A 24595-nucleotide genomic window follows, 5' to 3' on the forward strand; every position below is an offset into this window, starting at 1 on the left:
CAAACTTCAGACGGGCATTGTCATGTACTGGCTTAAGCAGGGGGACACGTCTGGCACTGCAGGATTTGAGTCCCTGGCGGCGTAGTGTGTTACTGATGGTAGGCTTTGTTACTTTGGTCCCAGCTCTCTGCAGGTCATTCACTATGTCCCCGCGTGTGGTTCTGGGATTTTGCTCACCGTTCTTGTGATCATTTTGACCCCACGGGGTGAGATCTTGTGTGGAGCCCCAGATCGAGGGAGGTTATCAGTGGTCTTGTATGTCTTCCATTTCCTAATAATTGCTCCCACAGTTGATTTATTCAAACCAACCTGCTTACCTATTGCAAATTCAGTCTTCCCAGCCTGGTGCAGGTCTACAATTTTGTTTTTTGACAGCTTTGACAGCCATAGTGGAGTTTGGAGTGTGACTGTTTGAGGTTGTGGACAGGTGTCTTTTATACTGATAACAAGTTCAAACAGGTGCCATTAATACAGGTAATGAGTGGAGAACAGAGGAGCCTCCTAAAGAAGAAGATACAGGTCTGTGAGAGCCATAAATCTTGCTTGTTTGTAGGTGACCAAATACTTATTTTCCACCATAATTTGCAAATAAATTCAATAAAATTCCTACAATGTGATTTCTGGATTTCTTTCCTCATTTTGTCTGTCATAGTTGAAGTGCATCTGTGATGAAAATTACAAGCCTCTCTCATCTTTTTAATGGGAGAACCTGCACAATTGGTGGCTGACTAAATACTTTTTTACCCCACTGTACATCAAAATCAAGTGTCTCACCTTGTTTGAGCTCCTCCATGGTGAAGGTGTGTACCATCAGGCTCTGCAGAAGTAGCTTGGGGCCCATGTTCTTATAGCGGCTCAACTCCGTTCCATAGATCCCGTTCAGCAGGGTCCCGTGGGCTGGGGGAACCAATACTGTGAAGGTCAAAATGTCCACCGGGGTGTCCAAGTCCAACGCGTTCAAAATGGCCGGACTCAGCTCCTTTATCCCTCCCTCCATCACCTGGTGGGGAAAAAAGAGGGATGAAGGAAGAGGAGGATGAGTCCGAAGGGAAAGAAAGAAAGGAAATGAAGCAGGTATGGCATGAGGAGATGGAGGAGGCATCGTAGGTAAAGAGGGAAGGCGACATCGTAGACCATGGACATGCGTGAACACTGTGAAATGCCTCCTTCCTCTCCCTCCCTTGAGGTAACCCCTGGTCTGACACGGTTGGATATGCAAAAGCAAAGATTCAAGTCCATAGCTTTAGACCCGTCAAGTCATGTCAGAGCAGTGGGGGACGACAGCAGGGTGCATTTCTCCAAAGTACTCAAACACGGCCAAAGACTTAAAAGCATTAGATGGGTGGACGTGAGGCAACTTACAGTGAAGTTGCTAAGCGCCAGAGAGGGAGTTTCGTCGTTGGTGGGGTGAATGACGATGTAGAAGGGGATGGGGGGAGACTTGTGCCTCCCGTCGCTCACACTGATCACCAGCTGGTCCACGGTGGGCTCAGTCCCCTGGTGCTCTGCCTGGACGTAGTTGATGTAACCCGCTCTGAGGTGGAGCAGGCTGAATGACACTGAACACACCACCACAACCACGACAACACAGCAGGGTATGAGTAGAAATGAATATTTTCTCACTGTACTCATTGTCGACTTCGAGTTCACTGTGTGAATGGTCCATACCGTCTGAGACTGAGGGCACGGAACACAACAGCAGCGTACGGGAGAAGAGTGGGCCTAGGCGGTACCTTATTCACGTCATTCAAATGTGGTAACAACGCATTTTTCACAAAGCTTTACTGCCAGATAAGCATGATATAACGTGTTAAAAAAGGCTTATTGGTCTTTTGAGCCGTACATTGAATTACTTGTCCTTCGAACCGGATTAATTAAAACACCTTTTTTTTTAAACAGTCATAATAGTTTGTGTCGGTAGATATCGGCAAGATAACTAATGGCCAACTTGGAACTAACCATGGATAACTTTGAACTAACCATGGATAACTTGGAACTAACCATGGATAACTTGGAACTAACCTTTTGACTAAAGAGCTTGGAACTAACCATGGGAACTAGTTTTTTGATAAAGCTAAATCTTTATAAATCTTGGGAGGAATCCCCCTTACCTCGAGTTGTGTCTGAAGGCCTATATTGACAGAAACCACAATAACACATTGTTTACTTCTGCCACGAGTGAAATGCTAAAAATAGCATTTTCCAAATTCATTCATGTATTAGCGGTACCGACGTTAGCAAAGCTATATTGCAAGCCAAAACTTCCTCATAAACACTTCAAGCTGTTTGCTAGCGTCTATGCTTCGCAAAGTCCCCATCCATGTTTTCTTGCCCGCGAGAATGTCATTCTTTTTGCAGTAGTTAGTTTGAAGTGTTTTGAGGAATTCTCTGCTTGCAGTGCAGCTCTGCTAACATCAGTACCGCTGTTAGCGTTCATGAATTTGGACGATGATCATTTTGATAACTGCAGGAGGTGGTAGACGAGAACAACAGATTATTGTTGATTCTGTCACTATGGGCCTTCAAGACACAGGTCTGGGGACTTCCACCCAAATATACATTTGGCTATCACTCTTAAGGATCTGTGTGCCACTGACCCACTCTGAGGCCTGCGTTGCTCTTCTCGAAGCCTGGTGAGGGCAGGGTGTTCTCCAGGAAGCCCTGTAGGGGTGGGTTTTCCAGGAGGAAGAGGAGCTCTTCAGGGTACGTATCGGGGTCCTCGGCCCCCAGCACTCCCCCACATAGACAGGCTGAGGAGCCCTCGTCCACCACAAACATGTCACCTGACAGGGACATACAGAGCGAAATGACAGTGAAAGACACATGAAATGATGACATGAAATAATTGCACATTAAATAATTGCCATGGAATTCTCTCTCGCAATTCTCTCACATTTTTAGTAATGGTTTCAGAAGCGTAAGAGACATGATAGAGAAAAACAGTAAATGTAAATGTATCCATCCCTAAACATATGCCAATCTTCCCTCCCTCTCTCTCCCTCTCCCTCTCTCTCTCTCTCTCTCTCTCTCTCTCTCTCTCTCTCTCTCTCTCTCTCTCTCTCTCTCTCTCTCTCTCTTCCTCTCTCGGCACTCGGCCAGCACGCTGCCACCTGGTTGCTGATAAAGCCATCATGCCCCTGCTCGCTGGAGTCTGCACCCATTTACAGCACTGATAAATAATGAATGGAGAATGGGCACTGGTGGGATGAAGGCTTGAATCAGGATCCACCCTGATCCAAGGGGGGGATGAGGTGTGTGTGTGTGTAGTTAATGACCAAATGTCTGGGAAACAGGTGATAAAAAAAAAAAAACATTGTCCACCAAACAAGGAAAGAGGCAAAGCCGGATTCCTCTTTGTTTCGCTCCGCTAATTCTCTGATGCGGTCTCTTTATTCAATGCAAATTAATTAAACCACTACATTTCCCCTGCAAACTACTCCGGATTTTGTGGGCCTGCTATGCAGCGGTGAAGATTGAGAATAAATATTCATTTTTTTCTTGGCTGGGATTAGCAAATTAGCTGATGATGGTGGAGATGGGGTATAGTGGGCCGGGATAGATAATCTTGGCAGCAAGAGGGGAGGCCTAACGTGTTTTCTTTTGTGAGCAAGGGATGCTCCTTTCTGTCTTTTGTTTACTGAGGCCTTCATTGTCCGGTGGCCCTCGTGGGGAATTGGTGTCTGCTCGGCGCCCACCAGTTCGCTAACGTTAGCTCCCCTCCCCAACACAGCAGAGGAATAATCCCAACCAGCTGTGTGTGTGCCCTCTGCACGCAATAACACACCACAAAACCATGCAGTAATTCATAACAACACCCAGCAAGGGATTTCCATTAAATGCCCTAACAAACCCCTTTTTACCTACAAATGCACGAACGTGCGCACACACATACACAAAGAAACACACTACCAAGCGCACACACACACACACACACACACACACACACACACACACACACACACACACACACACACACACACACACACACACACACACACACACACACACACACACACACACACACACACACACACACACACACACAACCCATGATCACAACAGCCACCCTCAGTCTCTTCTCCCCATCTCCTAACACCCTTCTTAGTCCTCTCATTCTCTCCCAGTGGTCACTGTTCCCTATTGATAACCACAAAGTTGCCAGTCACACACAGGGGCTTTACGGTCCAATCCCTCTTCTTGGCTCGGGCTCTAGCGAGAGACGTTCCCTCGCCGTCCCCAGGAATCCATGTGTGTGTGTGTGTGTGTGTGTGTGTGTGTGTGTGTGTGTGTGTGTGTGTGTGTGTGTGTGTGTGTGTGTGTGTGTGTGTGTGTGTGTGTGTGTGTGTGTGTGTGTGGGGGGGGGGACACAATGCTCGCCCTGCTGCCTCTCCCAGTACAGTGTGTGCTCGCCTGATTAAGAGATTCTCGCTAGCGCAATGCGTTCTACCACCTGCCACCGAGCTCCCCGCTTCAAAGCAGAGGGCAGGCTGGGAAATGACTGAGCGTGTGTTTACCGGCATTAAGGGGATTGTGATTATCACAATGTAGTTAAACCTTTACACAACAATGGAACTGAGGTGATGGGGAATCTTGTCTTGTTCGATGCACCCAGCTCCCCATAGAGCGGACAAGACAAAGAAAGATGAGGTGTCTCTGGTATTCCCTTGTTTGCACCTAGAGCAGTGGTGTCCAGGCTCCAACGTGGCCTGCGGGTGGTTGGAGTAAAAAACTTAATAATATATATATTTTTAAATACAAGATGTTGATTTTTTTCTTTTTTTGGGGGGGGGGCCTTCATATACTTAAAAATGACTGAAAACAAATTAAAACTGTGGAGAACAATAATGAACCTACATTTATGCAGTTTCTTGTGGCCTCGATCTCGCTAATAACCACCAAAATTAAAGCCGGCAGTCAGGGAGAATCGAAAATTCAGAAAACGATGGATAGACCATATTTTTGTATATTTTGATGGCGAGGAAATATAGCCGACTTCCGGACCTCGTTGAAAACCCAATGTGGCCCGTAGGGCAGAATTAGTTTGACAACCCTGATCGAGAGAAATATATGTGTGTGTCTAAATATGTCTCCCTCTATGTTCCTATAAATGGCTCTGTTTAAAATGTCTTTATATACAGCTTTATATGTCTCTCTCTATATAGGTATATGTGGCTCATATGTTTCTCTCGATATAGAGTGTGTATCTATATAAACTCAGATCAAAAATGGCCGGAAAACTACAAGTCCCAGAAGCCCCTCTTTCAAAGCCAGGAAGAAGAAGAGCGAGGGCTGGAAGGAGCTATGAACAATAGAGAAAGAGACTAAAAATGAGCTGGAAATAACTTCACAGATCTTCATTGAAAAAACAAACACACAGGTACTGTTTTAACTCTCATTCTTGGTGATTTGGTGACAGTTTACCCATGCTTGTTCAATGAACCATAAACAATGTTTCTCTCGAATGAACATGCACCCCCTCTTTCAAAGCTAATTCGTAAAAATCGAAATAACTTCACAGATCTTCATTGAAAAGGGTTTTAACACTGTTCCCCATGCTTGTTCAATGAACCATAAACAATTAATGACACTAACAGCTTAAAGACGGTAGGCAATTAAGGTCACAGTTATGAAAACGTAGGTCACTAAAGAAGTCTTTCTACTGACCCTGAAAAACACCAAAAGAAAGATGTCCAGGGTCCCTGCTCATCTGCGTGAACGTGCCTTAGCATGCTGCAAGGAGGCATGAGGACTGCAGATGTGGCCAGGGCAATAAATTGCAATGTCCGTACTGTGAGATGCCTACAGGGAGACAGGATGGACAGCTGATCGTCCTCGCAGTGGCAGACCATGTGTAACAACACCTGCACAGGATCGGTACATCCGAACATCACAACTGCGGGACAGGTACAGGATAGCAACAACAAATTGCCCAAGTTATACCAGGAACGCACAATCCCTCCATCAGTGATCAGACTGTCCGCAATAGGCTAAGAGAGGCTGGACTAAGGACTTGTTGGCCTGTTGGAAGGCAGGTCCTCACCAGACATCACCGGCAACAATATCACCTATGACAGGACTGGCAAAAAGTGCTCTTCACTGAGGAGTCACGGTTTTGTCTCACCAGGGTGATGGTCGGATTCGCGTTTATCGTTGAAGGAATGAGCGTTACACTGAGGCCTGTACTCTGGAGCGGGATCGATTTGGAGGTGGAGGATCCATCATGGTCTGGGGCGGTGTGTCACAGCATCATCGGACTGAGCTTGTTGTCATTACAGGCAATCTCAATGTCCGGGAACTTGCAGGTGCCTTGGTGGAAGAGTGGGGTAACATCTCACAGCAAGAACTGGCAGATCTGATGCAGTCCACGAGGAGGAGATGCACTGCAGTACTTAATGCAGCTGGTGGCCACACCAGATACTGATTGTTACTATTGATTTTGACCCCTCCTTTGTTCAGGGACACATTATTCCATTTCTGTTAGTCACATGTCTGAGGAACTTGTTCAGTAAATGTCTCAGTTGTTGAATCTTGTTATGTTCATACAGATATTTACACATGTTAAGTTTGCTGAAGATAAACGCAGAGGACGTTTCTTTTTTAAAAGAAACACACACATCTTGTGCATGCGGAAAGTATTCAGGACCTTTACTTTTTCCACATCTTGTTACGTTGCAGCCTTGTTCTAAAATGGATTAAATTCCCCTCAATCTACACACGATACCCCATACTGACAAAGCAAAAACAGGTTTTTAGAAATTGTAGCAAACGCATTAAAAAAAACTGAAATATATAATTTACATAAGTATTCAGACCCTTTTCTCAGTAATTTGTTGAAGCACCTTTGGCAGCGATTTCATCCTCAAGTCTTCTTGGGTATGACGCTACAAGCTTGGCACACCTGTATTTGGGGAGTTTCTCCCATTCTTCTCTACAGATCCTCTCAAACTCTGTCAGATTGGATGGGGAGCATCGCTGCACAGCTATTTTCAGGTCCCTCCAGAGACGTTCGATCGGGTTCAAGTCTGGGCTCTGGCTGGGACACTCAAGACATTCAGAGACTAGTCTTGAAGCCACTGCTGCATTGTCTTAGCTGTGTGCTTCGGGTCGTTGTCCTGTTGGAAGGTGAACCTTCGCCCCAGTCTGAGATCTTGAGTCCTCTGGCGGGCAGCTCTAGGAAGAGTCTTGGTGGTTCCAAACTTCTTTAATTTAAGAATGATGGAGGCCACTGTGTTCTTGGGGACCTTCAATGATGCAGACATTTTTTGGTTCCCTTTCCCAGATTTGTGCCTCGACACTATCCTGTCTTGGAGCACTATGGACAATTAATTTGACCTCATGGCTTGGTTTTTGACATGCACTGTCAACTGTAGGACCTTATATAAACAGGTGTGTGCCTTTCCAAATCATGCCCAAACAATTGAATTCACCACAAGTGTACTCCAATCAAGTTGTAGAAACATCTAATGGGTGATCAATGGAAACAGGATGCACCTGAGCTCAATTTCGAGACTCATAGGAAAGGGGACTTGTATAAAAAAGGTAATAATAATAATATAATAATATATGCCATTTAGCAGACGCTTTTATCCAAAGCGACTCACAGTCATGTGTGCATACATTCTACGTATGGGTGGTCCCGGGGATCGAACCCACTACCCTGGCGTTACAAGCGCCATGCTCTACCAACTGAGCTACAGAAGGAGGTATTTCCTTTGTTCTATTAACTTATTTTTTCTTTGTCATTATGGGGTAATGTGTATAGATTGATGAGTAACATTTTTAATTCAATCCATTTTAGAATAAGGCTGTAACTGTAACCTTTCTGACATTGAAGTGAAAGTGGGTTACCCATGGTGATGACTGGGGCCTTGTTGTTGACAGGAAGCACCGTCACGTTGAGGTCGTAAACAGGAAGTGTCCCGTGGAGAGGTACGGGTGGTGGCAGGGCATCTCCATGGCAACAGCTGTCCATGCCCCCTGCTTCTCCGTCCGACACGATGAGAGTGACCGAGTCAGACACGGGACTGGCTCCAATCTCGCCCCCTATTAGTCAGAGGAAAACAGGAAGTTAAAGTATGTAACAGTGTGTTCACTGGTTACTGGTTGAGAGACCCATGACGGGGATGATTAAGATCACTTTAGTCGTCAATTGTACACAAGGTCCAACCAAAATGTTACTTCCACTTTATTTTAACCCCTCCCAAAGACACACATCCAGTTGAAGTCGGAAGTTTACATACACTTAGGTCAGAGTCATTTTCTTGTGAACAAACTATAGTTTTGGCAAGTTGGTTAGGACATCTACTTTGTGCATTTCACAAGTAATTTTTCAACAATTGTTTACAGACAGATAAATTCACTTATAATTAACTGTATCATAATTCCAGTGGGTCAGGCGTTTACAGACACTAAGTTGACTGTGCCTTTAAGCAGCTTGGAAAATTCCAGAAAATGATGACATGGCTTTAGAAGCTTCTGATAGGCTAATTGACATCATTTGAGTCAATTGGAGGTGTACCTGTGGATGGATTTCAAGGCCTACCTTCAAACTCAGTGCCACTTTGCTTGATATCATGGGAAAATCAAAAGAAATCAGCCAAGACCTCAGGAAACAATTGTAGACCTCCACAAGTCTGGTTCATCCTTGGGAGCAATTCCCTAACACCTGAAGGTACCACGTTCATCTGTACAAACAATAGTACATACGTATAAACACCATGGGACCACACAGCCGTCATACCTCTCAGGCAGGAGACATGTTCTGTCTCCTAGAGATGAACATACTTTGGCGCAAAAAATGCAAATCAATCCCAGAACAACAGCAAAGGCCCTTGTGAAGATGCTGGAGGAAACAGGTACAAAATAATCTATATCCACAGGAAAACAAGTCCTATATCGACATAACCTGAAAGGCCGCTCAGCAAGGAAGAAGCCACTGCTCCAAACCCTTCATAAAAAAGCCAGACTACGGTTTGCAACTACACATGGGGACAAAGATTGTACTTTTTGGAGAAATGTCCCCTGGTCTGATGAAACAAAAATACAACTGTTTGCCCATAATGACCAACGTTATGTTTGGAGGAAAAAGGGGGAGGCTTGCAAGCCAAGAACACCATCCCAACCGTGAAGCACAGGGGTGGCAGCATTATGTTGTGGGGGTGCTTTGCTGCAGGAGGGACTGGTGCACTTCACAAAATAGATGGCATCATGAGGTAGGAAAATTATGTGGATATATTAAAGCAACATCTCAAGACATCAGTCAGGAAGTTAAAGCTTGGTCGCAAATGGGTCTTCCAAATGGACAATGTCCCCAAGCATACTTCCAAAGTTGTGGCAAAATGGCTTAAGGACAACAAAGTCAAGGTAAATCCTATAGGAAGCGTGTGGGCAGAACTGAAAAAGTGTGTGCGAGCAAGGAGGCCTACAAACCTGACTCAGCTACAGCAGCTCTGTCAGGAGGAATGGGCTAAAATTCACCCAACTTATTGTGGGAAGCTTATGGAAGGCTACCCGAAACATTTGACCCAAGTTAAACAATTTAATGGCGATGCTACCAAATACTAATTGAGTGTATGTAAACTTCTGACCCACTGGAAATGTGATGAAAGAAATAAAAGCTGAAATAAATAATTATCTCTATTATTATTCTGACATTTCACATTCTTGAAATAAAGTGGTGATCCTAACTGACCTAAGACAGGGAATTCTTTCTAGGATTAAATGTCAGGAATTCTGAAAAACGGAGTTTAAATGTATTTGGCTAAGGTGTATGTAAACTTCCGACTTCAACTGTACTGTTCAACTGCAGGTTGGAGCCGGGGGCCACTGGGCACCCGTGGAGCAGTTGTTGTGGGGGATTAAGTGCTAAGATTTGATACCAGCAACCCTCCAACTGCTAGCTCACTTCCCACCAGATTTGTCTTGTCAGACCCGGGATTCGAACTGGCAACCCTCTGGTTGCTGGCGCGCCTCTCTAACCTCTAGGAGTCAAAAGTTGAGTTGACTCTCAAACTCTTTCTCTTCTGTTGGAAGGCACTAGGTTAATTGAGCGGAGTCCCATTACATATTCCTTCTGGTTAAACCAGACTAAATGCTACGATCAAATCAGGCTACCTATGGATTGCGCTCATGGATAAAAACATCTGCATTTTTAACAATTCCTTTCCCCAATGATCCACACCTAGCCTGGCCCCATATCTGTTTGTGCTGTCTTGTCGACTCCTATGGTCATTGTCCGTAGGTCAATGGCGAAACAGCAAAAACAGATCTGGGATCAAGCTAATCCTCACCTGTGTGTATGTAGTAGATGAGTCCCTGCAGGACGTCCTGTTGGGAGAACTTGTCCACAGTAACCCCCCCTCTCTGCAACTCCCCCCTGGCGGGGGTCCGAGCCAGCATGTACATTAGCCTGGCATCATCACTGTCTGCGTCCGTGGCAAACAGGTACTCCGCAGTGACCTGAACCAGGCCCCCTTCCTCACAGGTCAGCCCCCCAAGCAGCCCTGGTCCTAGTTGGGGGGGCTCGTCATTCACTGGTAGGATCTGTGTAGGGGGAGGGTGGGGAGAAGGCCACAATGGAGCGAGAGAAAGATGGCATTCGCACTTTCTACATTTCCCTTACATTTTCCCCTTTTCGTTCAAAAGTTTGGGGTCACTTAGAAATGTCCTTGTTTTCCATGATAACATACATGAAATGAGTTGCAAAATGAATAATAAATATAGTCAAAACGTTAACAAGGTTATAAATAATGATGTTTAATTGAAATAATAATTGTGTCCTTCAAAATTAGCTTTCGTCAAAGAATCCTCCATTTGCAGCAATTACAGCCTTGCAGACCTTTGGCATTCTAGTTGTCAATTTATTGAAGTAATATGAATAGATTTCAAAACATGTTTTCTGAAGCACCACCCACAAGTTGGATTGGTTTGATGGGCACTTCTTACATACCATACCTGTAATGCCTGTAATCAAACCCACAAATGCTGATGCTCCAGATACTCAGCTAGTCTAAAAGCCAGTTTTATTGATTCTTTAATCAGGGCAACAGTTTTCAGCTGTGCTAACATAATTGCAAAAGGGTTTTCTAATGATTAATTCGCTTTTTAAAATGATAAACTTGGATTAGCTAACACAACGTGCCATTGGAACACAGGAGTGATGGTTGCTGATAATGGGCCTCAATACGGCTATGTAGATACTCCATTAGATGTCTGCCGTTTCCAGCTACAATAGTCATTTACAACATTAACAATGTCGACACTGCATTTCCGATCAATGTGATGCTTTTTTAATGGACAAAAAAAAAACGCTTTTCATTCAAAAACAAGGACATTTCTATGTGACCCCATGTGACCCCAACGTTTGAATGGTAGTATGTATAGCCTACTCACCTGGACTGGTAAAAACACATGAGCAGGGTTGACACCATCAGTTACTGTTAGACCAACAGTGTCCTCCACAGTCTCAGAGTCATCATGGATGTACCTGCAATGAGACATTTATTATTATTATTATTATTTTTAAATGTACCCACATAGATTGGGTTGCCGTGATTAACCTCAAACCAAACCAAATCCTTACACGGGCTGCCTCCCTCTATCGTCTAGCCCCCCTTATCGTGCCACTATATGCCCCACCTGACTCGGAGACCTCTCAGGTCTTGGAGGATGAAGGTGTCACCCTGGCGGAGCTCTCGCCCCTGCAGCTCCAGCTTCCCGTGGATGGGCGTAGTCTGCACCCCTACTCTGAGCTTGTCCTCCAAGCTGTCCCCGTCCCGCACCAACAGGTGCTCCTCCGTGAAGAAGGCCCCTCCTCCTTCCTCCACTCTCAGTAGGTTGGTGAACACCTGAGGAGGTCCAGGATAACGAGATAGAAATCGATGGAGGTGGAGATAGAAACAAGAGTTGACAGAGAAAAATAATGGTAAATGGATTCGTTTGGTGCAGAGTGGAGTGGATTCTCGCATTTGAAATGTTTCAATGTCTACGTCGTGGTTCTAAGACCGTTGATACCGAAACGGTTCATAAAAGACACTGTTCACCTTCATGACGAGCATTTATCTTTTCTTTATCTTCCTCATGCACCCACCTCAGGAGCCTGGTTGTCCACAGGAGTGACGGTGACGTTGAAGAGCAGGTCAGTGGTGGTTCCACCGTGGTGGTCGCTCACGGAGAACAAAAACTGGACAAACAGCGGCTCTGGGCCGATGTCCTCGATGGGGGGCATGTACCCCACCTTCATGTGGTTGACTGCATGCTGACGGACACAACACATGTTGCTGCTTTGAGGTTTAGTAAGAACAGGTGTTTGTAATCCAAAATGAATATACCTGCACACTACATGCATGACAGTGTATTGGCGCAGTAGATTGGTGAGCGCACCTGGGTGAATGACTTTAGCACAGGGACCATTGGGTCTTTCTTCATGGAGTGGGTGCTGTCTGTGTAGAACAGTCGCCCTGCATCAGGTAGCCTGCAATCAGGGCCACAAACACACTCTGTTAGACGGGGCTAATCATTCCCATTTATTTAGGCTTGGGGCGTGATTGTCCTGGTACAAATCCAGCATACAGTTGTATGATTTAAATTTTGAAGAGCGTTTTCCCTTTAAACGTCATAAACCTCATGCATTAAACAATACATCTGAAACCATATTTATTAAGCACGCATTGGCCTCAGCTACGCTGGTGACACAGCCACAGTAGAGTCCATGAAGTGAACAGCCATGTTGTGACTACGAGAGAGAGAGAGCGAGAGAGAGAGAGAGAGAGAGAGAGAGAGAGAGAGAGAGAGAGAGAGGAGTTGTACTGTACCCTGGCCGTGTGGGGCTGAAGCAGGGTGTGGTGATGAAGAAGGAGAGGTCCGTGTCTGGGTGCTCTGTGTCCCTGAAGTGGATGTGACTCTGGGTCAGGTAGACCACGTCAGTCTCCCTCACCGTAACCGAGCGAACGCTGCCAGACACCTCCACCGGAAGCTGGTCTTTGACTGGGAAAACGTGGATCACCACAGTCTGTGTTGTGGTTGGAGGGCACAGAGGACAGCACAATGGAATATGGATAATTAATGGAAAACGGAACGTTTCAGACGAATAGACATTTAAAGGGGTTGTAATATAGACATATGGTCCAATAAATATATATTTCGTGCTTTCACTGTATTCACTGCCTTACCATTGACTTCTGGTTAAAATATCCCCAATGTCAAGTATTGCAACGTAACAGTAATGTGCCATATGGAGTATCGGGTTTAGATCTTTGCACACTTACGTGTCTGTGGGATAGGTTTGGGGGTTGATGGCTGTCTGAGAGGGTGAAGTCGAAGGTGTCCTCAAAACACTCCTCTCCAGAGTGCCTATAATAGATCATCCCCATGAACAGATCCCTCTGCAGGAAACTCTTCACTGGCACGCCTACAGGAAATCACAACCCAGTCATCAACATAGGCATCGAATGCATAGAATGGGCCATTTTCTCAATGCAAGATGGTAGATACAGAAGGAGAGCTAACTACCCGTCTCATGTTGAAGGTTAGCCTCATCAGGCCTCAACAAAAACAATCAATGTCGCTCACAAACAGGTTGAACCTAACTTGCTTAAATGCCAATTATACGGGGTTTGGACTATCAGTTATCAGGCAATTATAGCAATGGAGCTTTTCTATACAATTTGTGATGGTATCCTATTACCTGTCTGTTGTGGGTGGGCCTTCTTGACCACCTCTCCAGCACGGGGGAAGGTGAGGAGCTGGTACAGGATGTAGTCATCACTCGAGTCCAGGTCGGAGGCCAGCAGCATGTACTCTTCCACCAGCACCTCGCCGCCCTCCTGCACTTCCAATGCCACGTTGTTGATCAGGAACGGCGCCGTGTCATCCTTGGGCAGGATGTTGATGGGGAACTTGTGGCGGATGCTGTGGCGCCCGTCTGTGATGCGGAAGACAATGTGGTCGCGGGTGGTGTCGCTGTCCGAGTGATGGTAGACAACCACGCCCTCTTGTAGGTCCCGTATCCGGAACATAAAGCCTTTACCACCTGGGAGGAGATGCGAGTTGGAATGAATGAATGAATGAATTGGAAAGGAGACTTTTCCTCTGAGTTTTTTTTCCAAATCATCACATTCTGGAATGTATTTAACCCTTGTTAAAATGTTGTTGTTTTTTGATGATGGTTTTTTTTTCCGGGAACAAATTTGGGCCACTATAGCGTGTAGTGTGTCCTCATGGTGACACTTTCTTTGACGCCCAGTGTCATAGCACATTATGACATGGTCATAATCATATCATAATATTTCCTGACAGCTGACAAAACTTGTCATAACATGGTCATAACACTCATGACCCACATATTTAAATGTGGTGACACGTGAAAAGACGTTTACTTACACCTTAACCAAATACATGTAAACTAAGTCATTCACAATTCCTGACATTTAATCTTAGTGAAAAAATTCCCTGTTTTAGGTCAGTTAGGATCACCACTTTATTTTAAGAATGTGAAATGTCAGAATAATAGTAGAGAGAATCATTTATTTCAGCTTTTATTTCTTTCATCACATTCCCAGTGGGTCAGAAGTTTACATACACTCAATTAGTATTTGGAAGCATTGCCTTTAAACTGTTTAACTTGGGTCAAACGTTTCGGGTTGCATTCCGCAAGCTCACCCAAAAAGTTGGGTAAATTTTGGCCCATTCCTCCTGACAGAGCTGGTGTAACTGAGTCAGGCCTCCTTGCTCGTACATGGTTTTTCAGTTCTGCCCACACATTTTCTATAGGATTGAGGTCAGGGCTTTGTGATGGCCACTCCAATACCTTGACTTTGTTGTCCTTAAGCCATTTTGCCACAACTTTGGAAGTATGCTTGGGGTCAATGTCCATTTGGAAGACCCATTTGCGACCAAGCTTTAACTTCCTGACTGATGTCTTGAGATGTTGCTTCAATATATCCACGTAATGTTCCTTCCTCATGATGCCATCTATTTTGTGAAGTGCACCAGTCCCTCCTGCAGCACAGCACCCCCACATAATGATGCTGCCACCCCTGTGCTTCACGGTTGGGATGGTGTTCTTGGCTTGCAAGCCTCCCCCTTTTTCCTCCAAACATAACGATGGTCATTATGGTCAAACAGTTGTATTTTTGTTTCATCAGACCAGAGGACATTTCTCCAAAAAGTACAATCTTTGTCCCCATGTGCAGTTGCAAATCTGTCTTTTTTATGGCGGTTTTGGTTCTTCCTTGCTGAGCGGCCTTTCAGGTTATGTTGATATAGATGCTGTTTCCTCCAGCATCTTCAGAAGGTCCTTTGCTGTTATTCTGGGATTGATTTGCACTTTTCGCACCAAAGTACATTCATTGATTTTCCCATGAAGGTTGGCCTTGAAATACATCCACAGGTACACCTCCAATTGACTCAAATGTTTTCAATTAGCCTATCAGAAGCTACTAAAGCCAGGACATAATTTTCTGGAATTTTCCAAGCTGTTTAAAGGCACAGTCAACTTAGTGTATGCAAACGTCTGACCCACTGGAATTGTGATACAGATTATTTCAATTATAAATCACTGTATGTAAACAATTGTTGGAAAAATGACTTGTGTCACGCACAAAGTAGATGTCCTGTCACGCCTTGGTCATTGTATTTTGTGTTTTTGTTATATGTTTGGGTAGGCCAGGGTGTGACATGGGTTTATATGTTGTGTTTCGTATTGGGGTTTTATTAGCATTGGGATTGTGTATGATTAGGGGTGTGTCTAGTTAGGCTTGGCTGCCTGAGGCGATTCTCAATTGGAGTCAGGTGATTCTCGTTGTCTCGGATTGGGAACCGTATTTAGGTAGCCTGAGTTCGCGTTGTATTTTGTGGGTTTTGTTCCTGTCTCTGTGTTGTAGTCACCAGATAGGCTGTAATTAGTTTCACGTTTTGTTTGTTGTTTTCTTATATCAGTTATTTCATGTACCGTCTTCATTCATTAAAGTCATGAGTAACCTACACGCTGCATTTCGGTCTGACTCTCTTCGTACAACAGATGAACGTTGTTACGTGTCCTAACCGACTTGCCAAAACTATAGTTTGTTTAATAGAAGTTTGTGGAGTGGTTGAAAAACGATGGTTGAAAAACGAGTTTAAAGACTCCAACCCAAGTGTATGTAAACTTACGACTGTACATAAGAGTGTCAAAACCCACATTTACTCAGATGTGTTTCCTTTCATTTAAAAGTTTGTTTCCTAAGTTATTTGTTGTTGTTGTTTTTCATTATTCCTTTTCATCATATTTTAAATATCTTTTAAATAACAGAAAAAAAAACTTTATGACACTGTCATGAAGCATTATGAACATCATATCTGCTCCGGAAATCTGCTCCTGCATTCATCCCCGTCATCAACAACAGCGCATTGGGCTAGGTGCATGTCTGACATCAATATGTTCTGCAATTACAATGATCATTTAATATGGTTCATTTCAGAAAATGTCAAATAACAAACACACTGTTGACAAGTAGGCTACGGTGTAATGGAATGTTTTGCCTTGTGTGGTAGGTTTTGTGTGGTTTTGACACTCTTGTGTAGGTGTCATAACCAGCCATAACATGACACAAAATATGTCACAGGTCTAAATATAATGGTCATGACAGTGCTATGACCATACTATGACAGGTTATGACAAGATATGTCAGCTGCTATGACATGGTCATGACTGTATCATAACATGTTATGACGCTGGGTGTCAAGTAAAGTGTTACCGGTGCCATGTACTGTAAGTGAACCCCACTACAGCATATTAAGGCGAAGCATACGGTACATCAGGAAATTGGGTACTTGGATATTTGACATGGTGTTATGAGAAGCACCCTAAGGTGGACATCCCCCACTCTTGCCAAAGCCACTTCATGTTTTCATTTATTAATGATTTCTCACAAATAAGCTGTTTTTTTATGTTGGATGCATATTGTCATTTGGAAATAACAAGTTTTGCTTTTGCCTAAAGGCACTACGCGCTGGCTCAGGCTTTTCCCTGTCGCTGAAAAACAGAGAGGGAAAGATGGCGTCTTTCCCAGGCTAGCGTGCTGTGGCGGCTGCCCAACGTGACGATGGCCCACTCCCGCTTGCCAGGGAGACAGAAGGGCAAGGTCACAAGACAGATTGAGTGATGAATGGTCGCGCATGAAACCTCATTAGCAGCAACTTTACTGCGGGGGAAATGGGGGAAATGGGGGAAATGGCTACAAGTCCAACGGAGAAACAACTTGGTAATTGGGCCCAAAGGTGGCAGTGGGCAGCAGGCCCAAAAACAAAACAAAAAACACAGGTTCCCAAGTTGGAGGACAGTGTGGAGTATGAAGGAACAGGCAGGCAGCGTTCCATTTGGCTGAAGGCGTTGGACCAAACGTGCTCTGACACTCCCCAGCGTCGACGTCCCGAGTCGGAGGTCAAGGGTGAGCAATTCCCTCTGCCCGCCAAGTCCTCCAGAGACACTATGTATTGGTGGGCCAGAACTCTCACTGAACTGAGTGGAGCCATGAAGAAAATTAGCAAACAGGTTCTGATAAGGGAGAACGGGAGCCAAAACATTTGGTTCCGTTTTTTTCCCTCGCTCTATATATATCACGGGGGAGGGGGGGGGGGTCGTCAATCAGTATGAAAGTGACCCTCCCCCATCCAAATAACAACAACGTAAACAGCAATTAAAGTGATAGCGGGATGGGTGTGGGTGGGACGGTTGTTTGAGCAGGTGCTGCTGTTCATCGGATGGCCCTACAGGAGGGAATGGGATGGAGTCAGTGGCCGATGGGAACTGAAGTTAGTCCAAACTGGAAACTACCGAGCTGAAAGAAACCACCAGCTCAGCCTCCCTGTAAGGGACTAGCCTTCTACACAGCCCAGATTGACAGAGTAAAATGGTCCGTTATGAGGGGTTCAAGACAATAACCGAAGCCACTCGGTCGTACACGTCACCACTGTAACCTCAATAAAACCGCACAAGCATTTGCGCTTCTCTCTCACTGTCCAAAGTAGTCATGAAAGGTTACGTCCCTAGCCTTGTCTGTCTTCTCTCTCTCTTAAACAAAAAAAAACAGGTCTGCTCTTGGGACAGCGCATCTGCTCTTTGTGCACAGTGGCATGAAATGACATAAGTCTCCCCAATCTGCTTCACTCAGGGCCTGTGCAAACAAAGGCCTGTCTCCCCGTGCGCTGGAGTGGAAGGACAGACGCCGGCACGCTGAAGACAGCTTTGTGTGCGAGGGCCCCTGGCGAAAGTGGCGACGGCCCATTTTACACCTGATTAGGAAACACATGCAGGCCACCTCACATATGCTTCGGGAGCCGCGCCGCCGTCCCCAACGGATGGGAAACACATGGAAGCAAAAGGGCGGAAAAGGGCAGGCGTTCCTGGGAATCTTCAGGGTGGCACTCCAGATACCAGCACAGAATTCCAAGGAAGGGTTAAAAAAAATGTGTAATTATTTTCCTGAATGTTCTGTGATAAGGAAGCGCATCAACGATTCAACAAATGTTTTGGTTGTGCATTATTTTACTTTGTATTGTGACATTTTGTCATTTACTTTGAATAGTGACAATGTCTCGTTTTCTTGTCTCATTTTCCAGATGTGTCATATCAAGACAGCTCTATGTCACAGTTCTATCGGCAATGTTCTGAAAGTGTCACCTAACTGAACCCACCCCATCTGACCTCTCACCTCTGACACTGAGTCGTCCATGCAGAGGTCCATCCACGGCCACCAGGTAGACAGCATCAATGTTGTCACTGTCCACGATCTGGAGATCCTCCCAGGTGATTGGCCGAGACTGACCCTCCAACAGATCCAACCCTGCCAGGATAGGTTGGTATCAACATCCTGTCTTTATTAGTGTATTTTTCTTTTTATTGATTTGATTTATTTGACCATTTAAAAACATAATTCAGCCACACAAGTGGATAAACTGAATTAACTCCTTATTTCCATTGTGGACTCAATGTACTGATATGTCGTACTATATACCTCGTACAGTAGCCTACAATACAGACATAAATACAAGCTCCTCAATGGGTTTGCATCATTCAATCTCTTATGATGGTAACTTCTTTGCAATTCAATGTGATGTTTCGATGTGAAGATACCCATGTTCCACGAGACTCTGGGTGCGTTTGTCTCAGCTGCTCTGATGGAGAAGTGGACCATAATGGGTGGGCTGGCTACATAGGAACCGTCAATAGCCTGGAACTCAACCTGCAGGAAATGGAATAGATATAGCATTAGTTTAACATAACGTTTCCACTCGTTCTACAGCTACAATCTCTCTCTAAATGTGACTTTGGAGATGAAAAAGGCACTGGAAAGCAGGTCTCATAAACCAGCAGGCCAGGTCAGTAGAAGCTTGGCTCGGCTCGACATGCCTCAGCTCGGCTCAGTGGTGTGAAAAGGGCCCAAGAGCTCTATTGCTCCACCACAGTACCTCATAGTTCCTCCTCCCTGTGTGACTACTATTGGGCGGCTGGTAGGCTATCTTCATCTCGTGTAGGTCCTGCCAGATGAAGGAGTGGCAGGTTTTGGTGTGGTCGTCCAGGTGGGCGATATAGCCCTGGGCGGGGGGCTTTGTCACGTTGAACACCAGGCGCTCCTGGGGCGTCTCTCCGTCCTTGGCGTCCAGCGCGGCCGTGGTCAGGGGGGTGAGGATGAACTGGTCCGCCTCCAGGATGAAGGAGGCCATGAAGGCGGCCTGCGGAGGCTGGTTCTGCATGGCCCCATGGATCAGCACGGGCAGCCACACAGCCTCCGTCTGGGGGACAGACAGAGGTTAATGGCATTGAATAGGTTAAATACACCTTTCTTTTCGATAGTGCCACAAAGCTGGGATTGAGTGCCACAGGCACATTTGTTATTGTTTTTGTTTTGTTGACAAAATGGAGGTGAGCAGCGACATTAATATCTTGTATTCTGAGAACACGGCAGCCAGGTTCTGTGTACGTTTGGTAGGACGTTGATGGAATATTCTCCTAAACCTTAGAAAACTGGACACAGGAATGCTGTTGCAACCTTCCCATGAAACATGCCTAGAACATTAATACTGAATATTCTGAGAACATGGTAACCACGTTCTGGGTCATTTCTGTTTGACATTAAGTGAATGGGTCTCTTGGAAATGGTCCTTACACATTACTGACCTAATGAGATTCTTAAGAGAACGTTCTCTAAAGTTGTGGGAACGTTTGTTGTTAGATGTGAAACAACTCAGCCCATTCAGCATTGCGGTCTGTATCATCCAATCACAGAGCAGATACAAGTCACGTGAACACTGGACTCATTCGCTAAATATCTGTAGGTCCCGCCCCCCTTAGTGACTGTTGCTAGCTTACTCGAGCATGAGTCAAAACCATGGATTCTACCACGACTACACAGAGAATTGCCACAAGAAATTGTATTATATCCCTAAAATAAACCATGAGATCTGTTAGCGAACAGATGGTGGCACTCGATAGCACTGTCACAGGCGCAGCCTGAACTTGTAGGTCCCGTTAGAACAGACCCAGGGCCTGTTTCTGCGGGCCAATCTTTTTTTCTTGAGCGGATGGTTGTGGGGACAGAACATAATTATAAATCATTTGTACACTGCAAATTGTCTGCAAGAAGCCCAAAACAGATATAGTATTTTACAAAAACTGGGAAAGACTGGGAAATACTTGGGAAAGATTTCCTAAATTAAAATAGCTTTGAGCTGATTTCCTGGTGATTTGTACAATGTTTTATGTTTAACAGCAAAAATCCGCAAATAAAATCAGCCGCGGGATGAATTTGGCTCACGGGCCGACTATTGGGGAACCCTGCCTTACAGTATGTTACAGTCACAGTAGTCTCTTACCTCCAGCAGTGCTCTGGAGGCCTGGTCCCGTAGCTCCACTCTGATAGGGATGTAGTCAATCTCCGGGGAGGGGGGACTCAGGTGCTGGTACTTCAGAGCCAAGCTGAGGAATTCGTGGCAGGTGGCTTTGAGGAAACGCACCTCCTTGGTGCCATGGAGGCAGGGCTTGTTTCCTGGACAGGGGTCTCCGGTTTGTCTGCCTTGGGTGAATGATCGTTGGGAGACGTATGTCAATCAATGGAAGTTTACCCGAGGCTTGTTAAATATACAGAGCAACTACGGAGAAGAATCAAAGAGAGTGGCTTTGCAAAATTACATTCAACACAAGGGACAAAAAAAGTGAGTGACAGTGTTTGATTCCTTTGCTGTACGTGTTCAGTAGTATCAAATATCTGACAGGACAAAAGCTCCCAGATGTGATGCCATACGAATGTAGGATCTTAATTTGAGCCAGTTTGCTACAGCAGGAAAATAATCCTGCAGCAACAGGAAATGTGAATTATTATGTGGGTTATAATTCATGGATATTTATGTAGAGGTTGATGCATTTTTCTTGAGGGAAAATCAAATCTGCCATTTTGTTAATACATTTTAGGAAATTACAACCTTCAGATGCCTTTTTCAACCTCAGACACACACTACAAGTTTTAAAGGTCCTGCGTTGCAGGAAAGTTCTCCTGCAACACGTGATCAAATTACGATCTTACATCTGTAATGCCAAATTCTGCATCGGATCATCCATCCCTGCCACGAGGGAACTGGGATTCGAACTCATGTTCACAACAACACAACATTCTCACAAAGCACCTTCAATACCATTGCATTTCCAACGTGTTGACCAGTAGCGGGATATGGATGATGCCATGCTTTACCTTTCCTCAGCCCAGGGTCATCCTCGGTCACCAGCTGCCCCAGGGAGGGTACACTGGTCTCTGAGGGTGAGCAGCCGCACGGTGCAGGCCACGTCGGGCGGACTGCGGATGCTAAGGATGCCGCCGTCGATGGCGTTGGACAGGCCGTAGAACCGGGGGACCACCAGGGGAGTGCTGCCCAGCTCTACCAGGCTGCTCTCCGGTTCCACCACAATCATCCTCAACACCACCGTCTCCACCACGGTGTCGGAGTCTGTGAACCTGAAATGAGTTGGAGCACACTCATCTCGACCCCTTTTGAGATCTGAAAACGTATCATGACAAACTTTGAATTTGGAGTGCAACGAATAAACCTGAAACAGCACCGTGTCTCAATGCATTCCTGGTGGGACCCAACTTTTTTGCCTAAGCCCAGCGCTGCCACTCCTAATTGAACACAAACGACATCTATTTTCCAGCCTGGTTTTCGTTCATCTCGGTTAACGAAGTGTGACGTGTGCTAAAACCATTGTAAATACAGTTGTGATTTGAACGTGTCTGGTCCTACCTGTACACTCTCAACATGACTGTGTCTTCATCCAGCAGGGGACTACCATTATGGATGTACTTCACTTCATCGGGCAGGAAATGGCAGTCAAACACCTGCAACAAAAATAGGCCACCGTTACACTTCACATAACTACGCAGCAACACACTGGTGTAGAGCACGCACAGCCACACGGTGGAATACACCGTTACAATAGCTACACATTCTAATAATGTGTTGTACGTCACATGCACTGTTATAGCATGTCATACACTTGTGGATATATTCTGAAGACTGCAACGGGTAGCTAGTAAAGAAGCAGAAACAAAATGGCCGCTTTGCTTTAGGTTTGCTTACATTTGTCATCATTGAAAAGTAACACGGACTAGATCCTCTCACCTGAGGAGTGAGTTTCCCTACTCTCTGAGTCACCGGCTCATTGAGTACCACCTCGACCTTACAGTCTGATGTCTGGTCCACGTTGAACTGCAGCTCCTTGTCTGTCACAAACACAGACCTCCCCCGGCCAACCTGGATCCCTGAGTTCACCTGCACCAGACTCTGCTGGGCGCAGGCATGTGGTAGGACAGCCATCAGGGTCAACAACATCCAGGAATGGACCCTGGCCACTGCCATTTTGGCTCAATGTCTGTTGGTTTGTTTTCTGTGGCAGGCGCTCAGAGCTGTATCAGGTGTTTTGATGGAGGCCTGAGAAAGGGTTTTTATCACAAAACAATGAGCCAGATATTTCACCGGATGTATAAATGTGAAGCATCCGGTTGGCGTTTCCACTCACTACCAAATATGGTAATGAGAGGAAGCCCAGTGGCCGGCAGTGGGAGAAAAGATGGAGCGAGATGAACTTTGGCTGATATTCTGCAAATTTTCTCATCGATGAAACATTTGATCTCTGTACAGTTTTCTGTTTCGAAAACTAAACTTTGTAACAAACAGGGTGGACTGCGTTTTTAAGACTTTATCCATGTTCCCAAAAATAGCATTGTTTAGAAGGAGTGCAAGGGCCGAATTGAGTTATGGCACACGCACTTCACAGAGTAGGCGTTCCTAAACAGAAATATGCAAATAAATGCTAGAACGAACCAATAGGATCTAACTAGCAAGAGCTTGGCTCTACCCACCTCCTTGCTTGTTCTGCCCACTATGATTAATTTGCTCCCATTGGAAATGACAGGCTCTAGTCTATCTTGAGTTAGTTATACAAATCTTTGGTTTTACAGTGGGGCTTGATGTATAGGAGGCACAAAATGGACTCTACACAATGATGTATAGGAGGCACAAAATGGACTCTACACAATCAGGCAGTTTCTCTAGTCTTTCAATGTCTCTCAGATACCTTTAAGACGATTGCCTCAGCAATGGCCGACTTTCTTGTTCCATCTCCATCTAATAGTCAGCAAAACCTGAAGGGAAAGATGAAAAAAAAAGTCTCCAACACAAAGTCTGTCTATAATCAGCCAGCAGTCAAACGCAGCCAGTAGTCTACTCTACAGGCGACTCGCTCCGGAAACGCCTTCATCCTCCATTTCACTTCAAAACAAGCCCCCATTGCAGGAAACAAGGGGTTAATCTGTGTGACCCCAGCGAGGTGCTGGAAATGGCATTGGGGGGGGCGGGAGGATCAAAGGGGGGGGGGGCGAGGACTGGAGCCCGCGTGTGTCACTACCCATTCTGCCAGGCGTACGTTACATCGTTAGCGTAGTGAAAGCTAGCTGCCTTTCATCTATTAGCCAGACAAAGGTAGGCTAGGACCATAGAAATAGAATGACTAGAGAGTCTATTTCTACTCATTTTCTAGACTTTGAGCAGAGACAACCAGCATAGTAAAGAGAAAGAGTAGAAAGATTGCTGGTAGGCTAGAAAAGGTCTGTTAACATTTCGCCAGCTGTTTCTATTGTATGTAATTAGTCACTGTAGCTAAATCAAAAACATATTTGTTTAGTTGGGCAATTGTTAGGCAAGCTAACAATATAGCATACCTCCTAATAGCCCAATAGGAAAAAAACTGAAATGTATCTGGATATTTCTAAGAAGTCACCAAGGCAAATTTATCGGGTGTGTGGTAGATCAACACTTATCATTTTCCCTGCCTATCTACGTGCACTTAACATTAACATGACATGAATAACAAACGGTTAACTTGAAGGGGAAGTCCAGTGTTTTACAACGTATTCATGTAAGCACAGCGGAAACGGAAAGGTTTGTGTTCCTGTGTGGATGTCTGTGTTACTGCAGCAGTTAATGTCTAAACCATACATCCTTAGAGCAGAGTCATTAATGAAGAGTGGCGTGGAATTGTGCAGCGACTTTTCCGTGCTCAAGAGACGGC

At 45.2% G+C, this 24595-nt stretch overlaps 1 protein-coding gene across 1 annotated transcript in view; it reads right to left on the reverse strand.

Moving 5' to 3' along the window:
• frem1b (Fras1 related extracellular matrix 1b) overlaps window positions 1-22884 on the reverse strand; it is a 53932-nt gene extending 31048 nt beyond the window's left edge. Inside the window, exons 1-20 of the mRNA XM_046301420.1 lie at window positions 22648-22884; window positions 22270-22364; window positions 21953-21983; window positions 21723-21906; window positions 20851-21050; window positions 19447-19770; window positions 19112-19220; window positions 18690-18821; window positions 13685-14029; window positions 13266-13408; window positions 12813-13009; window positions 12382-12472; window positions 12089-12256; window positions 11638-11846; window positions 11392-11485; window positions 10290-10542; window positions 7849-8043; window positions 2598-2783; window positions 1363-1559; window positions 775-1000 (exon numbers count right to left, since the gene is read on the reverse strand). Of these exons, the coding sequence (XP_046157376.1) occupies window positions 775-1000; window positions 1363-1559; window positions 2598-2783; window positions 7849-8043; window positions 10290-10542; window positions 11392-11485; window positions 11638-11846; window positions 12089-12256; window positions 12382-12472; window positions 12813-13009; window positions 13266-13408; window positions 13685-14029; window positions 18690-18821; window positions 19112-19220; window positions 19447-19770; window positions 20851-21050; window positions 21723-21906; window positions 21953-21983; window positions 22270-22364; window positions 22648-22884 (3616 nt within the window). The remainder of the gene's footprint in view (window positions 1-774; window positions 1001-1362; window positions 1560-2597; window positions 2784-7848; window positions 8044-10289; window positions 10543-11391; window positions 11486-11637; window positions 11847-12088; window positions 12257-12381; window positions 12473-12812; window positions 13010-13265; window positions 13409-13684; window positions 14030-18689; window positions 18822-19111; window positions 19221-19446; window positions 19771-20850; window positions 21051-21722; window positions 21907-21952; window positions 21984-22269; window positions 22365-22647) is intronic.
• Window positions 22885-24595: the final 1711 nt, after the last annotated feature.

The sequence above is a fragment of the Oncorhynchus gorbuscha genome, linkage group LG15, assembly GCF_021184085.1.
Source record: "Oncorhynchus gorbuscha isolate QuinsamMale2020 ecotype Even-year linkage group LG15, OgorEven_v1.0, whole genome shotgun sequence".
NCBI lineage: Eukaryota > Metazoa > Chordata > Actinopteri > Salmoniformes > Salmonidae > Oncorhynchus > Oncorhynchus gorbuscha.